Source organism: Cotesia glomerata, linkage group LG7, assembly GCF_020080835.1.
Source record: "Cotesia glomerata isolate CgM1 linkage group LG7, MPM_Cglom_v2.3, whole genome shotgun sequence".
NCBI classification, from domain to species: Eukaryota; Metazoa; Arthropoda; class Insecta; order Hymenoptera; family Braconidae; genus Cotesia; species Cotesia glomerata.
Genome location: NC_058164.1, coordinates 19,293,510 through 19,317,648, shown reverse-complemented (window position 1 = coordinate 19,317,648; position 24,139 = coordinate 19,293,510). Strand labels below are relative to the sequence as shown.

The following is a 24,139-nucleotide window of genomic DNA, read 5'->3' as shown; positions in this document are numbered from 1 at the left end:
ATTAAAGTCTTTAATACTAAAGAAAGATTGAGACAGATCCTTAATTTTAAAAAGATGAATGTATTAAAGTCCTTACCAAAAATAATAAATATTAGTATGCAAAAACAAAAGGACTAATTTCTCGATGAGGAACCTTTGATTATTGTTACGTTGGTTAATGACTATTATAATCTATTAATTTAATAATGTTATCAAAGTATCTGCTTATGGTTTTTATAAAGTGTAAAATAAACCGAATGAATTGGTTTTTTATTGTAGATAAATATATAGAGCACGGAAGTGGAGTAACCTGCCATGCCGAATCGTGAGATAAATATATAGATTTAATAAATAATTTTAATGACAAATAATGCATATTCACCTGGAAAATACATCGACCATTGGCTAATATTGTTTTTTTTTTCTATTTACATCGTATTTTTTAAATAAAATTTCATCTTCATTTTCCCCAATCATTCGTGTCACCATTTGACTAATTTTCATATTGGTCTTCATTCAAGAGTAGCTAATCGATTAATCAATATTTACTAGTAATATTGAAATGAATTAAAAATTACAATTTTTAAAACTTTATTCTAATAATGTAATAAATGTTTTTCTTTTTTTTAATTCATATTTTATTAGATAAACTTTATGGATTTGTAGCACTTTTACCAATAAATCTTAACAATAATGATTCGTGTCTCTCTTGAAATCTTGCAAATCGTTTCAATATTGAAACTCTTAATGTCTCAGAATTACTATTACTATTACTATAAGAGTTTCTAAATGTTAGTTAATTTTTACTATTATTACTTCTCGGACTCGATGACGCCTGAACGGCTTCTTGTGCTTTTTGAATGTAGATATTTAATAATTTTAATTTACCACCGTAAAGATTTTTGCGGTACTTATTAAATGATTCTTCACCAATCGCTGCATGAATCGCTACCATACAGAATACTGCTGCTTTTCGTACAACACTTTCTGGATTCTCGTATGCCTTCAATTGAAAAAAATTAAATATTAATGCTTTAATAAATTAATTTTTTTATTTATAGTAAAAAAAAAAAATGATAAGTTATGGAATTGAATTAATTTTTCATCTGCTCTAATTATTTTTAAAAAAATTAAAAGAAAAGTTTATTCATATTACCTGCATGAGCGTTCCCATAACGTCATCAATTAGTGCTCCAAGCGCATCTTTACCTCGATGTTCGACAACATTTTGTATCATCTTAATAGCCGCGACATTTTTTGGGAACGGTTCCGTTTTTGCAGTAGTTAAAGCTAAATGAATTGTTTTGTGTGGTGGTAAAACAGCAGCAATCATCGCTGCACAGTCTTCAGCAGCTTTCAATAATTGAAGAGGTTTAGCACAATGAGCGCTGGAGTTACCTCGTCGTGGACTGCTGCTCGAACCTTCATAGGCATCCGATTTATGTTCATTTAATACTTTTAAAATTAATAAATCCGCGAAATCATCAAAATAGTTTGTCAAATCGCGACACTTAAGCATTTCAATTAAAGTTTTCAACACTTCTATTTCCAGACTTTTATCATCTAATGCTAAACAATCGAGCATTGTTTTAAGTAGTTTTTTAAATTGTGTTATCACATACTTTGCGCCATCACCATCACGAATGTAAATTTGAAAATCTCTTAAAACATTAGCTTTATCCAGCGTCTGTGTCTCGGAACTTTGGAGTAGTCTTAATGTTCGTTCAAAGACTTCCGGTCCACGTGGAAGTTCTGGTGATACACCAGCAACGTTGTGGGTTTCGTACCCATTATTACGCCGATCAGGTAATATTAAATCACCAGCTATTGTATCACTTGAACCGTTAACAGTAATTGACCCAACACTGCGGCCACGTTGAGTTGGCGATGAAACCGATGATGATCTTCCAGAGTTAGACAAAGTTAAACTTTCTATTTTTTCTTCAACATCTGCCATATTACTTATACCAGAATCTTTGCTAGAAGTTGCACCTTCCATACGTTCAAATCCATAATTTTGAATCTCAGCTGTTGTACGTCGTAGAGATTTATAAACTTCTTCGGGGTTCAAGTGATCGTCTGATTCTAAATCATGACGTATTACTGTTCGAGCTGGAGATTGAGGTACTCTTGGTAATTGACCGCTTGGTGATGCTGGATTTGAAGCTGGTGATCGTTTTAAATGATTTTGAATTAAAGGCATTGCGGTGTCCTGATACATTTTTGGAAGTTCGTTCAACAACATTGGGAACAGAGGTGGATTGAGATTATACAGAGCAATTATGGCCTCTGAAGCGTGACGACGAACTTCCTGAGACTTCATGTCACTTGTCCAATCTAATAAACGTACGAGTGCAGATTTACAGCTTGGAGTTAATGATGAAGGCTCTGCGTTGTCAGCTATGTGAGTTAAAAAGGTAAGAGTCGCTACTTTTACTCGAGAATTTGGAGTATGTGCGGGGTCAGTTAGAAAACGCATCACTACCGGCAACAATTGTTCGCTAGGAAAGTTTTCTCTGAAATATTAAAATTTTTTTATCAATAATTATTCGAATTTATCGTTAAAATTAAATTTTTATAATCTATCAAGTAAGGTAAAAGCCCCAATAAATGATCATGTACCAGTATATGATCATCTATTGGGGCATTTACTTTAATATAAAATGAAAGAAATTATACATACTTAACAACATCAAGTGATCGATTAATTTTTGTTTGAATTGACACAAGAAGATCCATTCCTAGTTTGTTCAGTAATCGCGTGCATAAAACATACAACCAATCCACTAAATCCTCACTATGAGTTATTATAAGTTCATTAAGTGTATCCAAAAATAAACTGAATACTTTGGTATGTGAATCCATAAACATTTTTGTAAAAATATCCGTTATTTGACGCAATTCTGTCGCAGTCAATGTATTTCCATTTATCAAAAATTGTTGCAAATCCATTAATCCTTCCTTACGTTCACCCCATTGCTTGCGTCCACACCATTCAATTATTTCTTTTATATCCTGAATTTAAAAAAAAATAAGAATCTATTTAATAAATAAATCTTACAATTTTATTATCAGGCATATTAGGTAAATTTATAGTATATTATTAAGTTAACGATCAACACAACAGACAAAAAAATGAAAAATAATAAAAATCAAAAACTTTTTTTATAACACACCTTCGGCCCTGATTGATCCCACGCTTCACGGTAAAGTCTCTGTTGTGAGCCGCTCCATGAAAAAGACTATGTTGGTTCACAATTATCAGTGAGATAAAAAAAAATAAAAACATATAACGATAAATACAAATAATTTAGCATTAATAACATAAATATATATATTTTTCAGATTAAGTAAATTACGAACGATAATGAAATTAAAAAATTTAGTCAAGTTACCTCTATAATTAATAAACAACAAAAAAAAAAATTATGTACATGATGCAACATTTGAGATTAATGACGTTAATTCATATTATAACTTTGAAAAAGTTTGAAGAAATAATGTTATTAATTATTTTAAAGATTGAATTGATTACTTTTTTTTTAATTAAAAATATTTTATATAAATAAGTTCAACAACTCAATCAATAACTTACATCACTAGGTCGTCGAAAGTTCTCCATACTACGTTCAGAACAAATACTACTAGTTTCACTGTCATCGCTTTGATCACCCTTATTTCTATTAGGTGTTTTTGGATGATGATCACGATCGAAAGTCAATGCATCAGCAAGAGCTGATTCCGCAGCTTGTGATTGCTGTAACATTTTTTGAGCCATCACAGGTGGTCGCGGTGACATATATAAATTACGTTCACGTAATTTAGAACTGACACTACGATCTAAGCCAAACCGCTGAGGACTAGGATCACGGCTTGTTTCTGTGCTACGCATTCCCTGACCAGAAAGTCGTCTTGGTCGAGCAATAAATGAGTCGCCTTCACGACTATAAGATGCGTAAGACATTCGTGATGCTGGTGAACATGATCTACTGCTTGCTGTAATTTTTAAATTATTATTTATAATTACAAGTATATATTTATGTTAACTTTTAATTTTTATCATAAAAGTATTTAATATTTACGTTGAGATTGTGAAACTCCTGAGACTCGTGTTTTCGTTCTTGCAGATCTTTCAGGACTTGTGAACAAATTTGTTTCAACTTGTTTTGCTACTGGTCGAACTAAAAAAATTTTTTTAATTGTTAATTAGTTTTCAAATTAATTAAAATAATAATAAGTTAAAAGGCTTTAAAAAAGCATTTCTTTGTTTACCTGTAGTAGCTTTAGTACGGTTAATATTAGCATACTTTAATCTTGATTGTGCACGCCGAGCAGCTTGAAGGTCTATTGCACTATTCGATCTAGGTCCTGGTGATACTCGACCTTTAAAAACATTAAATAGTAAATTATTTTAATAAAATAAATTTTCAAACACAAAATACACATTTTCCGTAAAATGAATAAATGAAAATACCGTCACCCTTTAATCATTTTAATCAATTAATTAATTAATAAATGAAAATGTGAAGTATTAATAATTTATGATGTGACTTAATAATTACATTCAACAAATAAGTTTACAAAATTAATAAATTATATTCAAGTGGTTAACGATTGAAAAATGAGTTAAAAAATGAAAAAAAAATTGTGAATGATAGAATATATTAAATTACAGTAATTGTCAGTTGGTCTTTGTAGAACTGGAATTCCAGACTGACGATAAGATCGTGGTAGAGATGGTGTCCGTTTAAGCGGTCCATATGGCGGACTTTGCGTCTGATGTAAATTTTCCGTACTGCCTTTTTTTTATATTTTTCATATAATAGTTTTATTCATTTTATTTTATTTTTTTTATTTATTTATTTATTTTTTTTTTTTTTTTTTTTTTTGGCACATGAAGAGCAGCATGAGAACAAGCAATTGATACGATTTAAAATAAATAGTATGTAGAGCAAAAAATAGTGACAATAAGACAAAAATAATTATATATATATATTTTTTTTTTAATAACAACGTACACACTAAAAAATTCAGCTTTTTGATTTCAAACATTTTTTTAATTAAAAAAATTTTTTGATAAAAATACTTAAGTTTTTTCAAAAATATATTAAAGTAAACATTTTTTTTACTAGCAATAAATACTTGGTTTGTATTTATATAATAGCAAATTAAATTTATCGAATAAAAAAATCTTGATAGTTAATCCAACTATAAATAATGAAGTTGAATTTTTTAGTCAAATAGTAAAATAAAAACAAATATTTTGATTATAAAAAATACTTATGAAAAATAGAAAAATAAAAAAAAGTTAGACTTATTTAATAATCTTAATTATACCTGCTGCACTCATAGTCGGTCGCGTGGATCTTGGTGGTATACTTGGTGTTCTTACCACAGCATTCAAACTATTTACACTACCGCTATTGCTTTGAGATAATAAATTCCGTTTGTGCGACGCATCCATAGTATTCAGTAGCATTTCTGCTTGATCAGGAAAATGATCTCGGAAGGCCCAGAATGCTCTAAAGAAAAATAAAACATTTTTACAGCAAATGTTAAACATAAATTAAAGTAAAACAAACTAGTAATTTAAAAATTTGATTACATACTTTCTTGCATGAGACCTGGCTTCAGCATCAGGATCGCCAATCCCTTTACCAATAGCATCTTGTAATATTTTAATATGCTTTTGTAATAATGACGTTGACCAGGACTGTAATATCAGATTAACATATTCGCAAGCAGCTCTTCGTATATCTTTACTTTTACTTGTAAAAAATGCGGTAAGTATTGGAATAAATCTCGCACTGTGTGTATGTTGGAATATAAACCGTAATGCTACTGCTCCGGATGATGAGACAACCTTGAAAAAAAAAAAAAAATGTTATCTTTAATCAAATATCAATAATTATTGTTATGTTTTAATAATAAGTTTATAATAATTACCTTGGCACTGTTTTGTATAAGATTCATTACCGGTCCAAGTAAACCTTCCACAAACTGAGCAATTTTATTTTTTAACTGTCGACTTAGATAAGCGAGCGTAATAGTCGCTTCTTTGACAACTTGAGATCTCAAATCAGTACAAGCACCCTCAAATGGGTTTTGTATACTTTTTAACAATTCCATAAAGTTCTCGTAGGATGCTCCACCAGCCATTACTAAGCCACGTATCTTTTTAAGCTAAAAAAAAAAAAAAAAAAAAAAAAAAAAAAAACTTACATTAATTATATAAAACTGAGTTAAATTATAATTTTTAACTTTTGACTCGATTATTAATTCAAAACATTCTGATTTTTAAAATTGCTCAATAATTCATGTGTTATGTTGTACATACACGTTCTATAAAACATTAAACGTGACATGAAATAATGATAAAAAATAAGTAAATAAGTTTAAAAAAAAAAAAAAAAAATTCATTTTGACTTACATGGTCGATTCTTTGGTTCCAATCTTTTTTGTCATCGCCAATAGTGTCACGTATTGTTTTAAAATGCTCCTCGAGATCTTTGGCTGAAAATAGATGTACCTGAGGCACGTCTTCGAATGCATTGGAAAATGATTCTTCGTCAACTGCTCCAGCGTTACCTGAATTTGTTCGGTCATTTAACTTAGATCCTTTTTATGGAGAAAATAAATTATGAACCAAAAAAAAATAAAAATAAAGCAATGTATAGTAACAATAAAATGTTTAATTATAGTAAACATAATTTGTAAAAAAATAATTGTTTAATTAAATGAACATGATTTTGTAATATACCTATTGATGGTATTTTAACACTCGGTCCAAACTGGCTTTTTTTTGGTAAAACACTTTTTATTTTTTTCGCTGGTGCAGATCTCACCTGAAATGTAAAATAAATATTAATATTTTAGTTAACTTATTCACATAGCTTATTATTGTATTACTATTTGACTTATAATTATTAACTAATTTGTCATTTTTATTTACCACTCTATCAAGCTCATCGGTATCTCTCCCAACTATAACAAAAAAGGAATGATAATTAGCAAAATAGGCAATCAGTTTTTTTTTCCTCTTCAACATGAAGAGTATTTTTTATTTTAAATAGCTTTATAAAATTAACCAGGCATGGACATAATTGTCATTAAATCACGAAAAAATAGATGTGTTTAAAGTCTTTCACTATTATAATTAAGAAATATTAATTAATCAATTGAAGTAAATTATTGTATGTAAGAGAAATAAAAGATTTAATTGAAAAATTGTGTTGGGAATTCAATTAAAAAGGAAATATTATTTCTTTTTGCAAACAGTAAAAACAATTTACTTCATGCTTAAGTGAATATTTTAATATATATGTTTGCTCTTTAAATCAAATTCATTGAATGTAGGAAGTAGTTGTAAAAAAAAAATAAAATGAAATCTTGAACAAATAATTATTTGAGGTATTTAAAATGGTTAAGTAAACGTAAAAAAATTGTATATTAATGGAACGATAAAGAGTTTGTATGCTAATGTTATGAAAGGACTGATTAATATTTATTTAGAAATAATTATACTTAACAAAAACATGAAAATCATGAATAATAGAATAATTTTTTAAATGTACCGTTTCTTTTTTTTAATTAGAATGATTCTATTGAACTACAAAACGAAATTAATTCTATGGATTTATATTTGCTTTTTGATAATATTTTTAGTGTCAAGTTTACAATTTCAAATTTCTTAACTTCCGGATATTAAAATTGAAAATGTTTTTGAACTCAAAAAATTGGTGATTTCGATATGATTTTCAAAAATTGAGTCTATATTAGATCTTGATATTATAAGGTTTATCCGACCGATCATTAAAAGTAATATCTATTTATAAAACATTTTTATTGCATAGCTTTTAATTAATTTTATTGATCAGTGGTAAAATTGACTAAATAATCGAAATTAATTGATTTAACTAAAAAATATCAACTTTCATGAGTTTTTGAAAAAGTAATTGTTTTTGTTCTTAATATAATGAATTTTTCAACCGAAAGATTTTTGTACTTTAAAAACTGCGTTGAATGTTGAAAGCTTGGATAAAATCGATAATTATTTTGAAAAATATCATCGAAATAAAGAATTAAAATAAGAAGTTCTTTTTATTTTGATCTTTTCATCTAAAAAACTTACCGATTACAATTCCAAGTTAAAAAAAAAAAATTGGTATTTATCAGATCAGAGAGTTCAAAAAATACATAGAAATTTATATGTATAATCTTTTAATTTTTTTTTTGGTTAATTTACAACAGGGTTTTTAACATAAAATGTATGAAATACTAAAAAATAAAGTGAAAATGCGTTCACAAATTATGGTACTGAAGTAAACAGACATTTGACAATTTTTTATTTTATCTAAAAAAAAAAATGAATTAGCTCTTAGAAAAAATTAAAAAAAAATTACATTTATAGATTTTTAAAATTGTCAAACTTTTTTTTGAATTTTATTTATAATAATTCATTTATTTAAAAATTTCTGAAAAATAATCAAATGTCTGTTAACTTTAAAATCATTAAAAATGATCATGTTTACGAAGTTTCATACACAATAATTAATACCACCGTTTATACTTCAATTTAAAAGAATACTTAATTTTTTTTTGTAAAAACAATACTATAGATAATAAAAAACAATACCCAAATCAGAATATAACCAGGGTGGTTTATGTACATCACATTTACATCCACGTGATCGTGCAGCCGGATGTTTAACAATATTATCCCATTGCAAAATCCAAGTACTACTAGAATCCCAAATTTTTTTATCAATGCTAGGATATTTTATGAGCCCACGCCGGCAACAATTTCTTGGCCAGTTTTTTTCATCACTCCACATATTCATATTCACGCGATTAATAGCATATAATTTTGATTAATGAAATAAAAAAAATTATTATATTATTCATTTATTATAAACTTAAACAATTTGCAAACTAAATTAACTCATCAATAAATCAACAAGACAATGATCATGAATCATTAATCAGAGTAAAAGTGTCGAGAGTTAAGAAAGTGTGAAAATCCCACAAGTAAATAACAAGAAAGTCTATTTCATTGTTTCATCCCACTTTTTTTTAGCAACTGTTATCATTATTATTTATATATTTTTTCGAGTTATATTTTCACTTCCTCTTTGAAAACGACACATTAATATGACCTCAATCGATTAATCAACTGATTAGTTACACTTAATAAGTTGTAATTAATCAAATAAAATAATAAAAAATAAATCAAACAAAAAATTTATATTTTCTTTGCAGCACATCACATTTAGTTATTCAAACAACAATATATTTTTCATAAAAGATAAATCACCAAAAACAACCATATTTATCATTTATCATATTTTGAATTGTCATTGTTATATTTTACAAAAAAGAGCTGATTAATAACGAAATATAAACTAAACGTTTATTTAAGAGACCACGAGTGAATACTCTTGAATAAGAAACTTGAACGTACTCTACTCGTGATTCACGTAAGTTTGTAGCTACTAGTAAGCCAAACAGTTAAACTATAATGCCTGTAGATTGTCCTAGTCGTGTTGTGAATGTTGTATAATGTATATAAAGTGCGAGGTGTGTACATATATAAATATGTAATAATCTCTATGTATTGAGAGGCAAAAAGAAGGGTCGACCTCCCCCTAAAGCATACTGGAATCTATTCAGCACTATTCTATTATTTTGCAAGGGCTCCAAAATTCAACTTATAGAAAATTTCTTGTTACTTTTAATTTGCTTCATTTTTATAAAAATTTTACTTCTTTTTATTTCCATATTTATTGTGTATAAGGAAAAAGCCCCAATATATGATCACTCCATGTATTTGTATACCTATATTTGCGAATATAGATATACAAATACATGGAGTGATCATATACTGGTACATGATCACATACTGGAGATTTTACCTTACATAGAAAAATTAAATAATTGTTTAAAAATGGGTACTATAAGGTAAAAGCCCCAATAGATGATCATGTACCAGTATATGATCACTCCATGTATTTGTATACCTATATTTCTGAATATAGATATACAAATACATGGAGTGATCATATACTGGTACGTGATCATCTATTGGGGCTTTTACCTTACTATTTTTGGCCAAAAAATAAAAATTTTTATTAAAAATAGAATTTAAAAAAAAAACAGTAGTCATTTTTTTAAAATGATAAATTTTTGTATGTTCATAAAATTTCGAAAGAATGATATTTAAAAATTTTTTCTTTTATTGTTTATTTAAATGTAGCATATAAAAAAAAAAAAAAAAAAAAAAAAAACAAACATCCGCAATTGTTGCACTTATTTAGATAAATTTTATCAACGATTTTCGTTTAATTCGTTTTTTTCAACACTAAAAGCTTTAAAACTTATTAAAAAAATGGTTTGGACTATTTTTATCTTAAATACGTCACAAAATCGAATAATTTGATCAGAAAGTATCCGGGAATGCCTATTTTTCAATTTTTTAGGAAAAAAAAATAGGGTGAAAATTTTCAAACAATTACCAAAAATAAATTTTCATATGAAAATAAAGAAAAAAATTAAGCAGGAAAAAGATTTAATAAAATTTTTTTGTCAAGGTAAAAAATAATAGATGCAGTTTATATAATAACGATAAACGATAATTTAAACCGGAAACTATGATAATAAATCAAGATGCAACACAGTATGGCCTTTAAGACGATTCAAAGAATTAATATTATTATTATTAATTTAATTTTAAATTTTTAAAATATAATGAATTATTAATTGTTTATTAATAAAAAAGTTTTTAAATCTTGAGTTTATAATAAAAATGAAAAATTTGTTTAAATGTATATGAGACAGCAGCTATTAATTTTCTAAGAAATAAACTTTCCGAAGACTTTAACTAAGCATATATGCGGTCGTTTATGAAGTGAATACCTATCAACTATTACAATGTTGAAGATAGGAATTCATTACTTATTACTACATAACAACAGCTATTTATCTAATGATTACCATTTAATTTTTTATCCAATAAAAATAAGTAATTTATAAATAAACAATGTATGTAACATAAGTTTCTTTAATGTTTTTTGTCAGCAAAAAATTTGGATGTTATAAAAAATAAAAAAAAAAAAATTTGTTTTTTTTTAATCGAGCAATCAACTTAACTTTTATTTCTACTAAAGTCGTGCTAATTTATCATACAGATGATAAAGAATTTTTATAAATTAGAGTTATTGGATATTAATTAAAAAAAAATTAATTTTCTAGTTTGAAATATTTAAATTTCATCAAGTAAAACATACTTGTATGAAGACCTTTCACTTTTCTCACTTGCAAACTCTCCAGTAATTTAAAGAGAAGGGAAATTTATGGTGTAAAAAAAAAAGAAATATGCAAGAATAGAAAAATAGGGTCTAAAACACTATGAGTAAGTGATTTAAGGACAATGACGATTGTGTCTTATGAGTCGTATGAATATGATGAACTCCATCCGAATGAATTTTAATAATTTCATAAATGATTTCATTTTCTGTCATGACTATTGTTAATTTTATCATTCTAATCATTTGTTTATAAGGATTTTCAAAAAATTGGATTTTTAAACTCATTTTTTTGTAATTTGAATATATTCAACTATATATACAGAAAATTTCATGCCGATTAGTCAAATATTCTCAGAATTATACGTATATTTGCAAATACCACTCCAAGTGTTAGCACGTAAGTGGGACTGAAGCCGAAAACTTAAAACGCGTTTGTTTTGAACTTGTGTTTTTAAAGTCAGTGCGCAAGATTTCTCGTAAAAAGTTCAATGGATCGAACTGAAATTTTCACACTAGCTCCATAAATATATATCCTTCTAATTGATAGAAGGATTAATTATTGCGATAGATATTTGCTATATTGTAAATACTTAGAGGAAAAAATTTTCATCGAAAAATAAACAGTTTTTTTTTTTAAGTCGCCATTTTTTAAACAATTAGTATTTTTCGTTACCCTTTAACTCTGTAATAGACAGTATCTTGCATTAATAAATTTTTTTTTGATAATCCAATCTAAAGATATCATTTATGCTCGTCATACAACACTTTTTTTTAGAAAATATTTCGAAAATCGGCTACAGCAACTTTAAAAATGATTATTTTTCAATAAAGAAAATTTTGAAATAAAGTTAAAAATTACTCCAGTATGTTTATAAATTTTTATATTAATTAATTGAAAAGTCTTCTCAGGAATAATTCTATAAGAAAAAAAAACTTTTTTTTTTCCTTTTTTTACATAAGTGCCTGAAACCCCTTAAATAAGTAAAATAAACCGCTGTAGCTCTTGAAACGACGAAGTGGTTTTACTGTTTAACGGGTATGTCGAATGAATTTTATGAATTTTAAATGAATAAATTTTAGTTAAATTCCAATAATATATCATCATTTTTAACTTAAAATCATGATTAGGAAATTAAATAAATGGCGCAATCAAAGAAAAATGAATTTTTCGATAAACGATCCGTTCAACTATTTGGTTTAATTTATTTAACTCCGTATTTGATCAGTTTGTTCGAAAAACAAAATTATATTAGTATTCTAGAATATATTAAAACTATAACATATTTTGTTATTAACAGTTTTTAAAATTAGTAAAAAATGTTAATTACTTATTTTTAAAAACTTGTTATCTGTATAAATAATTCTCGGTAAAAATTTTAATGATGTTACTAGTTTACATGTTAACGGAGTTTTATTTAAAAATAAATGATTCCCTAAAATACTATAAACATTTAGCATTTATAATTTATAACAAACCGATGAAACTAAATATTTATAAAAATGAACGGTTATATCATAACTACAGCTTGAAGAAGATAGGAAAAAAATTGAAGATGTCAAAGTAATATTGAATGGTTGATTACCGACCACAACCATTATTTTCTTTACGGTTGCTTAGAGCTCTAAAAATATATATGAAATCAACTGAGTCATCTTATGCGACTTACGACTGTAATTGACCAACATCTTTTCTTTTCTTTACTCATATTCTTTTTTATCTGTTTTTTTTTCTTTTTGTTTTTTACTTTGTTTTGTCATCATTATTTTACCAAGCCCCATGCTATGATCCAATCGAATAACAGTTACGTGATTTAAAAATGTTATGTTTTAACGCTCATTATTATTCATACCAAGAAAATTTTTAAAAGATTGCAAACATTTATCTTTATATAGAGCTACAAATTTATAGAACGAGAGTAAATAAATAAGTGAATTTGACATGAGCCATTTTGCATGATAAACACAAATCATAAAAAAAAACTTTTATTAAGGATAAATTGTCACACACATGTGCAATTTTATACCAGCTGTTCTCGATATAACGTTCGTTGGTTTGGAATTTTAAAAAATTTTATAGCGACAAAATTATTTTAATTTTTTTGCTGATAATTTTATATAAATTTTTATGATTCGTAAAAAATTTAAAAACAAAATCTGGGGTGCGATTGGTGTTTTTAAAATTTTACAATAAAAACAAAATAATTCAAATGTCAAATTGTGTTCTTTGTAGCTTTTATAATTTAACAATCATAGAATATCAATATTTATAAATAATTATAATAGAGTTTCCCAATGATTAAAAACTTCTTCACCTTGAATTAATAATGTGAGTGAACTTTATTATCAGATTTTATTTTATTTTTATATCTCCATACTCTTACTTCCGTATTTCGTATATTGTATAATTAATAAGAAATTATTAATATGAATGTATTGGTATATTGTAAAATATATTTATTATAATTTGTATTTTAGCATTATTGAGTTGCATCTAGACTTACTCAATTACAAAACTTGATACTTGATATTTGTACGATGAAATTAAATCTACTCGTTACAGTAGATCGAATTAAGACATATGAATGAATGGTTAGAATGTCATCAACAAGGTCACATTTTAATGAAAAAGTAGTAGAAAAGTTTTGAAAAAAATTATTGTAAAAAACGATAGATTGACGAAACGATATTTCAGATTATGTATCCAACTCTGCTTTTAAACTAATTAATTAAAAAGTTTTTAATTTTATATAAAACATTACTTATTTTTGTTTTTAAAATTTATTGAAGCTATTGAAATTAAAATATTTTGATTAACCTAAAAGATTAAATCAAATACAAAATTTGTTTGAAAACTAAATTCTTGCATAATTAATGGAAATTAAAAACTAATCCTACGAAAACTTTAATTCATCAATGTAAAAATTCTTATTTAAAAATTTTACACTAAGATAATTGTAAATTTCTTTGATTCAGAAAATTATTGTTTTTAATCCGATGATAGGAATTTCTATCATATGTCGGCGCTTTGAAGTCCAGCGAAACTTTTTGAATTATTCAAAAGAGGAAGCCTGTATTAGTGCATAAATGTTATAATTTCAAATTGAATTGTCTGATTGAAATTGGATTTGTAGTAATTGAAAGGGTTTTACTCAATTTAAACTACCAAAAAATTTCAAATGATTTGGTTTCAGAAAATTATTTCAAATGGCTTCGATACTATTTTATAAATTAATTTTTGAATTCAACCTGTTCTATACTCCAAAAAATTGCATCAGATTCCAGAAATACGATCGAATTTTGAAAATAATAACTTTTTAATTCCTTCTTTATATTTGAATAATTATGTGAAAAAAAGAAATTTTAGGTTATTATCTTGTACAGAAAATGTTAAAATTAAACAGGTTTTATTGTGTCTGAATAGTAGTAATTCCTCTGTTCTGTTGTGTTACAAAGCACTCACTACAATTATCAAACAGAAAATGTTTCTTATTTTCAACATATTATTGACTACCGTGCAGAATATTAAATAGTCATTCTCCTTTTTTTGGGTAAATTCATGATTTCTATCAGCTAAATATTACGATAGATAAACGCTCATGGATAGAAAAAATTAAAATTTTTTTAGTTTTCTCAAAAATTTCATATGCATAATTTCAATCTTGATTATTTAAATCTTGTTTTTTTAAAACTCATAAAACTTCAAAAATGATCAACAGTAATATTTTAGAACTCTGAACTGTAGAATAACAGAAAATTTAAAAACTGGATCATTAAGTTAACAATTTTTCAGATTTTTTTTCAAAAGTTTGAGTCTAATAATGGATAATAAAATTATCGTTTATTTATAAAAAGTATCTTAATATATCCTTAGAAAGCAAAGCTTGATTTCAATTTGTCTACAAAAATTTCAGACTGTTGATTTTGATAAAATTTAAGCATTCAACTTGAGAAAAAAAAAATCGGTGCGTCAAATATTCATCTTTTTAATCAGAATGTTTCATTTATTCCAGCAGTCAATAGATAAATGACTTGAAAATATTTAGTTAATGAAGAAAAAAAGAACTACAATCTTGACAATAAATCAGTTAATTTATTCTAAGTACGCGATTTGTCAAGCTACTTTTTTAATGAGTTTATTTTCTAATTTTTTTGCTGAATTATTCTTGTTTGAAGAATGAGATAAGTTTATAAATTTTAATTAACATAAAGTAAATATTGAAGTTTCTATAATTTTACCTAGACATCTCAGATGATAACTATTTACCAATCTGATTTATTAAGTCAAAGCAACTTTTTTAGATTTAAAAATTTTTTATGTAGATAAAAAAATATGAAAATCACGTTTTAATCTAAATCACGATTTTTAGGCGAGAGTAGAGCATACCTACGCGCCTCGCGTTTTATTTAATAAAAAAATAAATTATTTATATATATATATATGATTATAACTCACCATCCATTGCGTTAGCATGTGGAAAAAGATCGCCTTCAGCTCTAATTTGGTCAAACTTTTCAACCAGTAATTGCCACCTGAAAGTTATAAAATAGTAGTTAAATTCATTTATATTATCATCAAAAATATCAAATTAACGAACTTACTTTGCGGAAGGTAAGTTATGATTACGTTGTAAATCATTACGAAATCTTTCACCAACGTGTCTATAAATATTGACAACAGTATTAACAGCTGTCTCGCGAACTTTCTCATTAGGGTCTGATAGAAGTTTTACAATACTCGGTATCACTGAAGATAATGACAACGAGTCCGCACCGTGTCTGTAATTAAATCAAATACATTAGTAATTTAAATATATTACATTTGTTTCAAGATAAAAAAATCAAAACTATCATATTTAAATGTATAAAAAGAATTATTGCTATTCATTTATGCCAGAGCACAAGCCACATGGCAATTTTTATAGTAGTTCAAATTATGATTCAAAATATAAATTAAATTTAACTTACTCTGCCAAAATTGTTGTTAATAATAATAATGATTCTTCTCTTAATTTAGCATTTTTATGGATAAAGGTTGGATGAATTCGATCCAATAATGATTGTGGTATCATACTTCCTTTTTCAAGAATTTTTAAAAGTACCAATCTTGCCTTTTCTCGTGTTAGATCTTTACTATCACCTGAAAAGAAATTATAAATAATTAATTATTGGGTTTTAAAGTAATAATTGTTTTAAAAAAAAAATTTTTATTGATACTAATGTAAATAATGTAAAATAATTAATACGATTCATACCTAATCTATCAATTGTAGGTTGAATAATCGATGAAATATATGGCTTAAAATCATGTCCCATCCGATCTGCAATTTGTGTGAGTATTTCCAATCCATTTTGGACAATCTGAAACATTAAAAAGTACGTATTTTATTTATAATGTCAACATTTTTCATTTATGATTATTTTTTAAAACCATTATCCTTTTACGTTTATTTTATGGATTTAAATCTATATTTCTTGTTATTAATGCCATATAGTCAGGAGATTTTAATTATCGATAAGAATAAAAAAAGATATTTCTTGAATACTTTCGTAATAAGAACGATTGTTGTATATTTAATAAACGTAATATAATATTTGAAGTCATTATTTGTATTTAAATGTTACTTGAACAGAGATTTTATTATTATTTTAAAAAAGAAAGAGTAAAGGAAGATACAGCAAGTGAAGCCTATTTTAGATATCTCGGGGTAAACGGTCGGGAATGCGTACGTTTACTTATTATTTTCTTTTACTTTAGTTTGGCCCTTATAAATAAGCTTCACAGCCTATGTTTAAAACTCTAACATAATTATTCAAATATCTTGTAGAAATAAAATTGTCAGATCTGTTAAAACATGTAACACAAATAAGGAATGACTAATAGTTATCACCATTGAATGAAAATAAGGAAAAAAAAAAACATGGCAAATAAGATACAAAATAAGACGAAACAAAAAAAACAATGATTGGTAACTGTATTACAAGGCCAATACAATTATTTATATAACCTTGACATCGATCCATCCAACTAAAAATGCAAATCAAAAAATTACGATTTTTAAATGACTAATTTATTTCAAGTATAATAATTTAAAAACATTGCTGTCTTTAAATTCTCAACAGTGTATTTACTTTGAATATAAAAAGAACAATAAAAAAAAACATAAATATTAAGTTTTCAGACTAATGAACAGAGTAACTTTGGTAAAATTTTAATACCATATTTTAGGTAATTTTTTTCATTGAAAATAAAATACTGAAAAACATTTTTTTTTTCATTCAACAAAAAATAAATTAAATTACTCATCAAAATTACTTTAAATTTGTGTAATATTTATGTTTTTATTTAAAAAAATAATCAATTTGGATCAATAAAAGAAAAAATAAAAAAACATGTTCATTTAAACGGAATTAAAAACAACTTTTTGTTTCTACAGCAAAAATGGTGTGAAAGTTTTTTGTCCTTATTAGTACAACAAACGTAACTGTTACATATAAGGAATCACACGTTACTGTATGTCAATAAAAAGTGTATCAATTATCACATTTACTTTACAATACTGTTAAATCGTAAATACTAATTATGAGTAAAATGATGCATAAATTAAAAAATAATATATACAAATGTACAGTATATGAGTCATGGTTTGCTATAAATTAGTCATAAATTTGACAGAATAAAAATAAAATTTTAATACCTTAGCATTTCCATTATTCAACCAAGGAATAACATTATCGATAAATAATCCAATATCTTGACACTCAATGCTGTTATTTAAATCACCAAGATACGTTAATAAATTATTACCAATTATCATTTTAGTTTTAATATCGCTGGTTGATAGTAAAGGCATAAAGCCATCCATATCTCTAGGATTCAACGTCATCGTCACCGCCGAAAAAAAATACTTCTTTATTTTACCACACAATTATAACCACAAGATAATTTATAAATTCACTTGATTTATAAATTAATAATTTAAAACTTTATGATAACTCAATTATTGAGATCATTATTATTCACTGTAATGATAACTTGTTTTCATTTTCTTCAAACGTATAAATAAATTATTTTTGATACCGAATCCATTGGCTTCGATTCGATTAATTGAGCAATGACATTGTTATATGGGTCACTAGTAAGAATATAAAAAAATTATTATTAGTAATTATCATTAGGGATAATCTATCATTTAAAAAAAAATTTCATCTGCTGTTGAGTATAACTTATTACTTATGATTTACAATAAGGTTAACAAATCCACATTTCAATATCCAGTCATTTCATGGTTTTTGGCAATCACTCAATAATAAAATTTTGTTTTTGGACTTTTTAATATCAACTTGAAAGCACTTTCACTGAAAATAAAAAAATATTATCAATTATGTCTATTTATTAATTTACTTGGCTGGTTAAATTCAATTAATTAAGGTTAACAACATAGTTATTTATTTTTATTTGTACGAAAAATTTGTCGCAAACTGTACACTCTGTAGACGGAGAAAAATGAGAATAAATGAAATAAAAAAAGACGAGATATATTTAAATTTGACAACTTGATTTTTTTTATTTAATTAATAAATTAAATGATTTTAAGGTGACTTTCACTTTTGAAGGATAGTTTAATAATAATTTATTAATTTATTACGTTTAATAATACCAATGTGGGAGTTTTCGTGAATTACAAGTAAAGAAACTTGCGGCACCCAACGCCATTTTGAACAACTTTGTTACTATTCTACTGTATGGTTATTTCTATTGGCCTTTCTTTGGATCCATAAGAAATAGTCTGATTTTTGTGTCAAGTATACATGGTAGATGGCGTAAAACGCTGTTGCCGTCCCCACCATCGGTTGCCATGGTGACGCTAAATTGTATGTTTATACCCAAGTAATGTAATTTGCAATTGTTTGCTTAAAAATTTTATTAAAAGAAGAAAAAATTTGAAAAATATATTCTTTATGTTGAAAAAAATTTTTAGAAATGCTGGTAATGATTTTTTTTTTCATCGAAGTTATTAGCGAACTATCAATTTCAGATACAAGATAATTAATAATAATATTAACGTTTATGACTAGATGTGTTATCATAACAATTATCAAACGAAAAACTATTACGATTTTTTATTTTGGGTGTAAGGTAAAAGCCCCAGTACCTGCTCACTCCATGTATTTGTATATCTATATTCACAAATGCAGATATCCAAATACATGGAGTGAACGGGTACTGGTTCCTGAGTTCATACCTTATATACGTATATAATTTTTATTCTTTCAGTTAGTAAAATTACATCAAAGAGTTTTTATATTTTATTTTTTTTTTGAGTTTACACTCTTGAACCAACTAAAATTTACTTAAACCGAGAAAGATTTCTTGGTTTACGAATTTTTCTAATCAAATCGAGACGATTAAGTTCTTCAAAAGTATTTTTTTAATTCGAGTTAACTTTTTTTTAGTGTAGCAAAAAAACAACTGCCCACTCAATTTTTTTTTATTAAGAAAAAAAAACGGAGTGCTTGATTCATCCAAAGTTGTATGTCGTACAAAAAAAGTCAATTTATGTAAATTGAATCTATCATCGTAACTAGTTTTATAATATTCCAACACAAAAGAATGATGAGTTTATAAAATTTTTCATAATGATTTGAGAATATCGATGAATATTTTTCAGAATCTTACTAAACTTCTATTATCTCAGTTAATTTTAATTATGCAATAAATATAAAATTTTAACATTGTTCTTTTTTTATTACTTGAATAAACATCAATATTTGAATGATATACATGTAATAATCGTGATAATAAGTCCAACAATCGCAATAACAAACGTAAAAAACAATCAAATAAAACGATTTATATACACAGAAAAAAAAATTATCTTGAATCAAGAAAATAATTATGAAAAATTTCATCTTCTTGATTTGAGTAGAAAAATTCTTAAGCTAAGAAAATTTTCTTGGTTTAAGTAAATTTTACTTGATTCAAGAATTTTTGTCCTGATTCAATACAATGAAAGTCTTCAAAATTATTCTCTTGGTTCAAGAATTTTTCTCTTAATTTAAGTTAATTTTTTTTTCAGTGTATACTTGCATGAATTCTCTTTTTTACACGTTTTTTGTTTTCTTATGGGTTTATGTATTCCAAAAAGATTGATACTTAGATATAATGAAGACTTGGAAAATTTTATTAACGCTTATTAGTAGATATCATTAACATTAATGTACATATATTACCAATATATTCTTTAGAGATGAATAAACTAAAACCCCGTAATTCTTTGAAGATAAACATTAGATTTTAAAGTATCCAAAAATTACAAGAAAAAAAAATTTCTTTAGCTAATTTGATATTAAGTTGCAAGACACTGGAAAGCTCAAAATTATCAGTGCAAGATCTAATGACAATATTTTTATAACGTTAAATAATTCTCAGTTGTATTAAATAGACATTATTTAATTTAATTTATTGACTAAATTACAAAAAATCTTACCGATAAATCATTGCACTTATTTTTTGCTTAATATTAACTTCTATCTGCTTGAAAATTAGTTAGATTTTAAAATAAATACTTAAACTGTTCAGATTTAATAAAAATTTATTGATTTCGTAATCCTGATTAAGAAATCTGATTTGAAATGATTTATGATTTCTGAATCAGGGAAGTATAAAATAAAAATTTCAGTATTTTTAGTTGAAAATGAAAGTAATTAAAAAAAATAAAGGTAAAATCAATGTGAAATACAATATTTTCGTAGATAAATTAGAAAAATCTTTTGATTATCTCTTCTGATCATCACTTAATTAGACATTAACTGATTGCCAACGATTGCCTCGAAGGCTATAGACTTTTTCCCAAAGTGAAAAAATTTTAATTGCTTCAGTACAACAGTAAAGATCAACATATTCTTCTAAAACTTTTAACATATTGTTCAAATCGTTTATAACTGCTTCACTGTCTTCAATAATGTCATCATTCTCAAACATGAACATTTTAAAATATTTATTAAAATTTTTCAGTGCCTTGTGAATTCGAACGTTTGCTTGTGACCCTAATCCTTTAAACTGTAATTTAAAGAATCGTGATTTTATTTTAATATAAAAAATTATATATACATACAAATAAAATATTAACTATCCTTACCATGTAAGATTCAGGTCCATAAGCATTAAAAGAAACATCAGTACAAGCTTCACATTTGCAAACAAAAAAAAATCTTCGTTGTAAATAAGTTTGTCTTGAACGTTTATCTCCTACATGAACGTAATGCATCCCGTAATTGTCAAAAATCTAAATTCACAAAAAATTTATGTTAATAATTAAAACGTACGGTAGAATTAGTTTGAGCAAACTTACTTGTTGATTTTTTTTTAAAACACGCGTCGAAATCGCAGCAATTTTGTTTCCAAAGCCACCCAAAAAAATTGAAGGAACACAACTATGGTTGAATAAGCTAAAAAAAGGCATAAGTGCGCTTCCATGTTCATGAGGAAAGAGGCTCGAACTTTCTTCACTTCTCTGTAAAGTAAAAGAAATATTGAGATTTAACCAATGAAGAGAACGAATTAAAACAACATATGTAATGAATTTCTGAGTAAATAAATTTTACTGATGCAAAAATATAGTAAGAATCGTTGAAATTTTCTGAAATTTGTTATTTTTTAAATTGAAATTATATATTCACTCAGATGTAAAAATTTGTAAACATAAAATTCACATACCATATGAGCATTATTTGGAATAATTTGCTGATGTCTCATAATCAATCCACCAACAAAAGTAAACCATTGATGGTCTCTCAAATTTCCTAGATCACCTGGTAATATTTTACCAAAAATTTCAGTTTTTTTTGCAAGTACAAACGTTATGTAAGCAGCCTTGAAAGATCTTTCAAATAGATCATCATTAGGTCTATTTTCAGAATTTGTTTCCAGTGTATAAACACTAGCATATTTTTTATCATCTAAAATCTTTCCAGTAAATCCTCGAGTTCTTGGATCTGAAAATAAAGAAAGGAAAAAAAATATATATATATTTTAGTTTCACTATAATATACTTATAAAAAATAAAAAAAAATACATATATAATAGTTACCAGTTAACGAATCAATTATTTTAAGTTGATTCTTCAATACTTTGAAATCTTCTGTTTCCTTGTAGGCTGATACAAGCAATCTCAAACTCATCAATCCAAGATTCTCCATACCTACCTCAATCAAAGGACCAACTACTTGGCATTCAATATCATGATGATTAATCCAAGCTGCTTTTCGACAATTTTCTGAACAATAAATTGCGTAGACACACTTGTCACAAGGAATTCCTGACCAAGTTTGTTTCATACAGTAAATGCAGTGACTGTAAAAATTTTCAGGAAATAAATTAGAGACATATCCTTGTTGGACTGCCAGAACTTCGCCAGGTTCAATATCTCGCGTAGCAACAACATGTCTTCCAAATTCTTCAGAATACACAAGTTTGATAGCAGATGATGCACCCGGAATTTCTTCATTATCGTTCGGCACTTGAGGCAAATTTCTGTTGCCATCTAATTTTATGAATTCATTGTTTTTTGATACTGATTCATCAGAATTTTGTGTAGTTTTCGCAACAGTTTTCATAGTCTTAGCGTTCAGATCGACTTTTTCTAACTGCTTTGAAACTTGTTCCAGTTCCCGAAAATTTCCTCTCTCTAGGGTTGAATTTGGTGAGTCCAATATCTCACGACAGCGAACTTTCCGTGCATCAAGTTTAATTTTCAATTTTTCTGGACAACCAACCAGTAGAGCATGTTCAATATCATCAATACAGTCACGGTAAAGCCTCGCTTTGAACAAAGCCAATGATCTGTTGGCATACGCCAGTGATAAAATGTATGAATTAACCGGTGCATATGCTACACTCTTTGTATATAATTTAATAATTGAATCAAGATCCATTGTCTTATCACTTTTTTTTTGCGAAATGTAAAGTTTGGTAGCTTTTTCGTTGTATTGAGTAGCATCAGATTTATTTTTCTCTTTTCCATTTATTTCAAACTTGATGTCATTTTCTTTAAAAATATTCATTGTAAATTTAACTCTGTCTTCGTCGGTTTTTAAAAGTGAATATTCTTGTTCAAATTCCTTGTACTGATTTTTAGCTCTCAATTTTTTATATAAATTATTAAGCAAAACTTCCATTATAATAATAGAATTTATTAAAACTCTTACGGTCACTGTAGATTCGGTATTAAGTACCAGATATCGTTATTACTTAAACTTGCACTCTAACTGCGCACACTGTGAAATATGATTTATATTATGGTTATAGTTATTCTTCGGAATTGTTTTGTTTTTTCTCATATTTCATGCCAACAGAAATAAGTTGAACGAATACACAAACCCATTGATAGAGAAAAAGAGGGTAAAATTTAATCAGTAGGATTGAGTGATGGCAAAGGTTTTTTTATTTTTAATTTTTTTTTTTTTTTTTTTTTTCAATAAAAAAAAGCTAAATCAAATTGAGAACAAGTAACTCTTGTGATTTTTTTATGACATTAAAGTTAGCAGTCACTAGAAAATTTTTTAATTTTTATTAACAAACAAATTTGTTCAAAAAAATTACTTTTAAAAAATTGCATTTTTTATTTTTTAAAATTTCTACATGTCAATTTTTTTTCTAATTTTTTTTGCCATAATTTATTTAAAAAAAACCCGTGTAAAAAAAAAAGTTCCGGAAACATTCCTCAGAAAAGTTCCGATTATGAGACGATCCGGAACTTTTGCGGAACTCTTTAGAAACAGTATTAAAAAATTTACTTACAAACTTTTGAGATTAAAAATTTTAAATTCTTGAAATTTTTAAGGAACTTCGTCGGAAC

At 26.1% G+C, this 24,139-nt stretch overlaps 2 protein-coding genes across 8 annotated transcripts; both read right to left on the bottom strand.

Moving 5' to 3' along the window:
- Positions 1 to 40: 40 nt before the first annotated feature.
- Positions 41 to 19,073, bottom strand: LOC123268372 (CLIP-associating protein 1-A). Of its 6 annotated transcripts, none has more exons than XM_044733373.1 (21): positions 18,929 to 19,073; positions 18,514 to 18,638; positions 17,978 to 18,415; positions 16,535 to 16,640; positions 16,248 to 16,419; positions 15,882 to 16,058; positions 15,736 to 15,812; positions 6,932 to 6,963; positions 6,740 to 6,824; positions 6,410 to 6,597; positions 5,926 to 6,162; positions 5,589 to 5,842; positions 5,317 to 5,501; positions 4,653 to 4,778; positions 4,252 to 4,362; positions 4,062 to 4,160; positions 3,575 to 3,975; positions 3,156 to 3,221; positions 2,663 to 2,994; positions 1,136 to 2,495; positions 41 to 982 (listed from the first exon to the last, which is right to left on the bottom strand). In XM_044733373.1, the coding sequence occupies exons 3-21, from the start codon at positions 18,164 to 18,166 to the stop codon at positions 776 to 778; spliced, it is 4,404 nt and encodes a 1,467-aa protein (XP_044589308.1). In that variant the 5' UTR covers positions 18,167 to 18,415; positions 18,514 to 18,638; positions 18,929 to 19,073; the 3' UTR covers positions 41 to 775. The 6 variants fall into 6 exon arrangements, with proteins under 6 accessions (XP_044589308.1, XP_044589310.1, XP_044589311.1 ...); XM_044733375.1 differs by having other exon boundaries at positions 18,525 to 18,638; XM_044733376.1 differs by having other exon boundaries at positions 6,410 to 6,567; positions 17,978 to 18,638.
- Positions 19,074 to 20,984: 1,911 nt separating this feature from the next.
- On the bottom strand, positions 20,985 to 23,718 carry LOC123268373 (SET and MYND domain-containing protein 4-like). 2 transcript variants are annotated; one of them, XM_044733379.1, is made up of 5 exons: positions 22,373 to 23,718; positions 22,000 to 22,277; positions 21,635 to 21,796; positions 21,422 to 21,568; positions 20,985 to 21,342 (listed from the first exon to the last, which is right to left on the bottom strand). In XM_044733379.1, the coding sequence occupies exons 1-5, from the start codon at positions 23,457 to 23,459 to the stop codon at positions 21,082 to 21,084; spliced, it is 1,935 nt and encodes a 644-aa protein (XP_044589314.1). In that variant the 5' UTR covers positions 23,460 to 23,718; the 3' UTR covers positions 20,985 to 21,081. The 2 variants fall into 2 exon arrangements, with proteins under 2 accessions (XP_044589314.1, XP_044589315.1); XM_044733380.1 differs by having other exon boundaries at positions 21,298 to 21,335.
- Between the last annotated feature and the right edge of the window lie 421 nt (positions 23,719 to 24,139).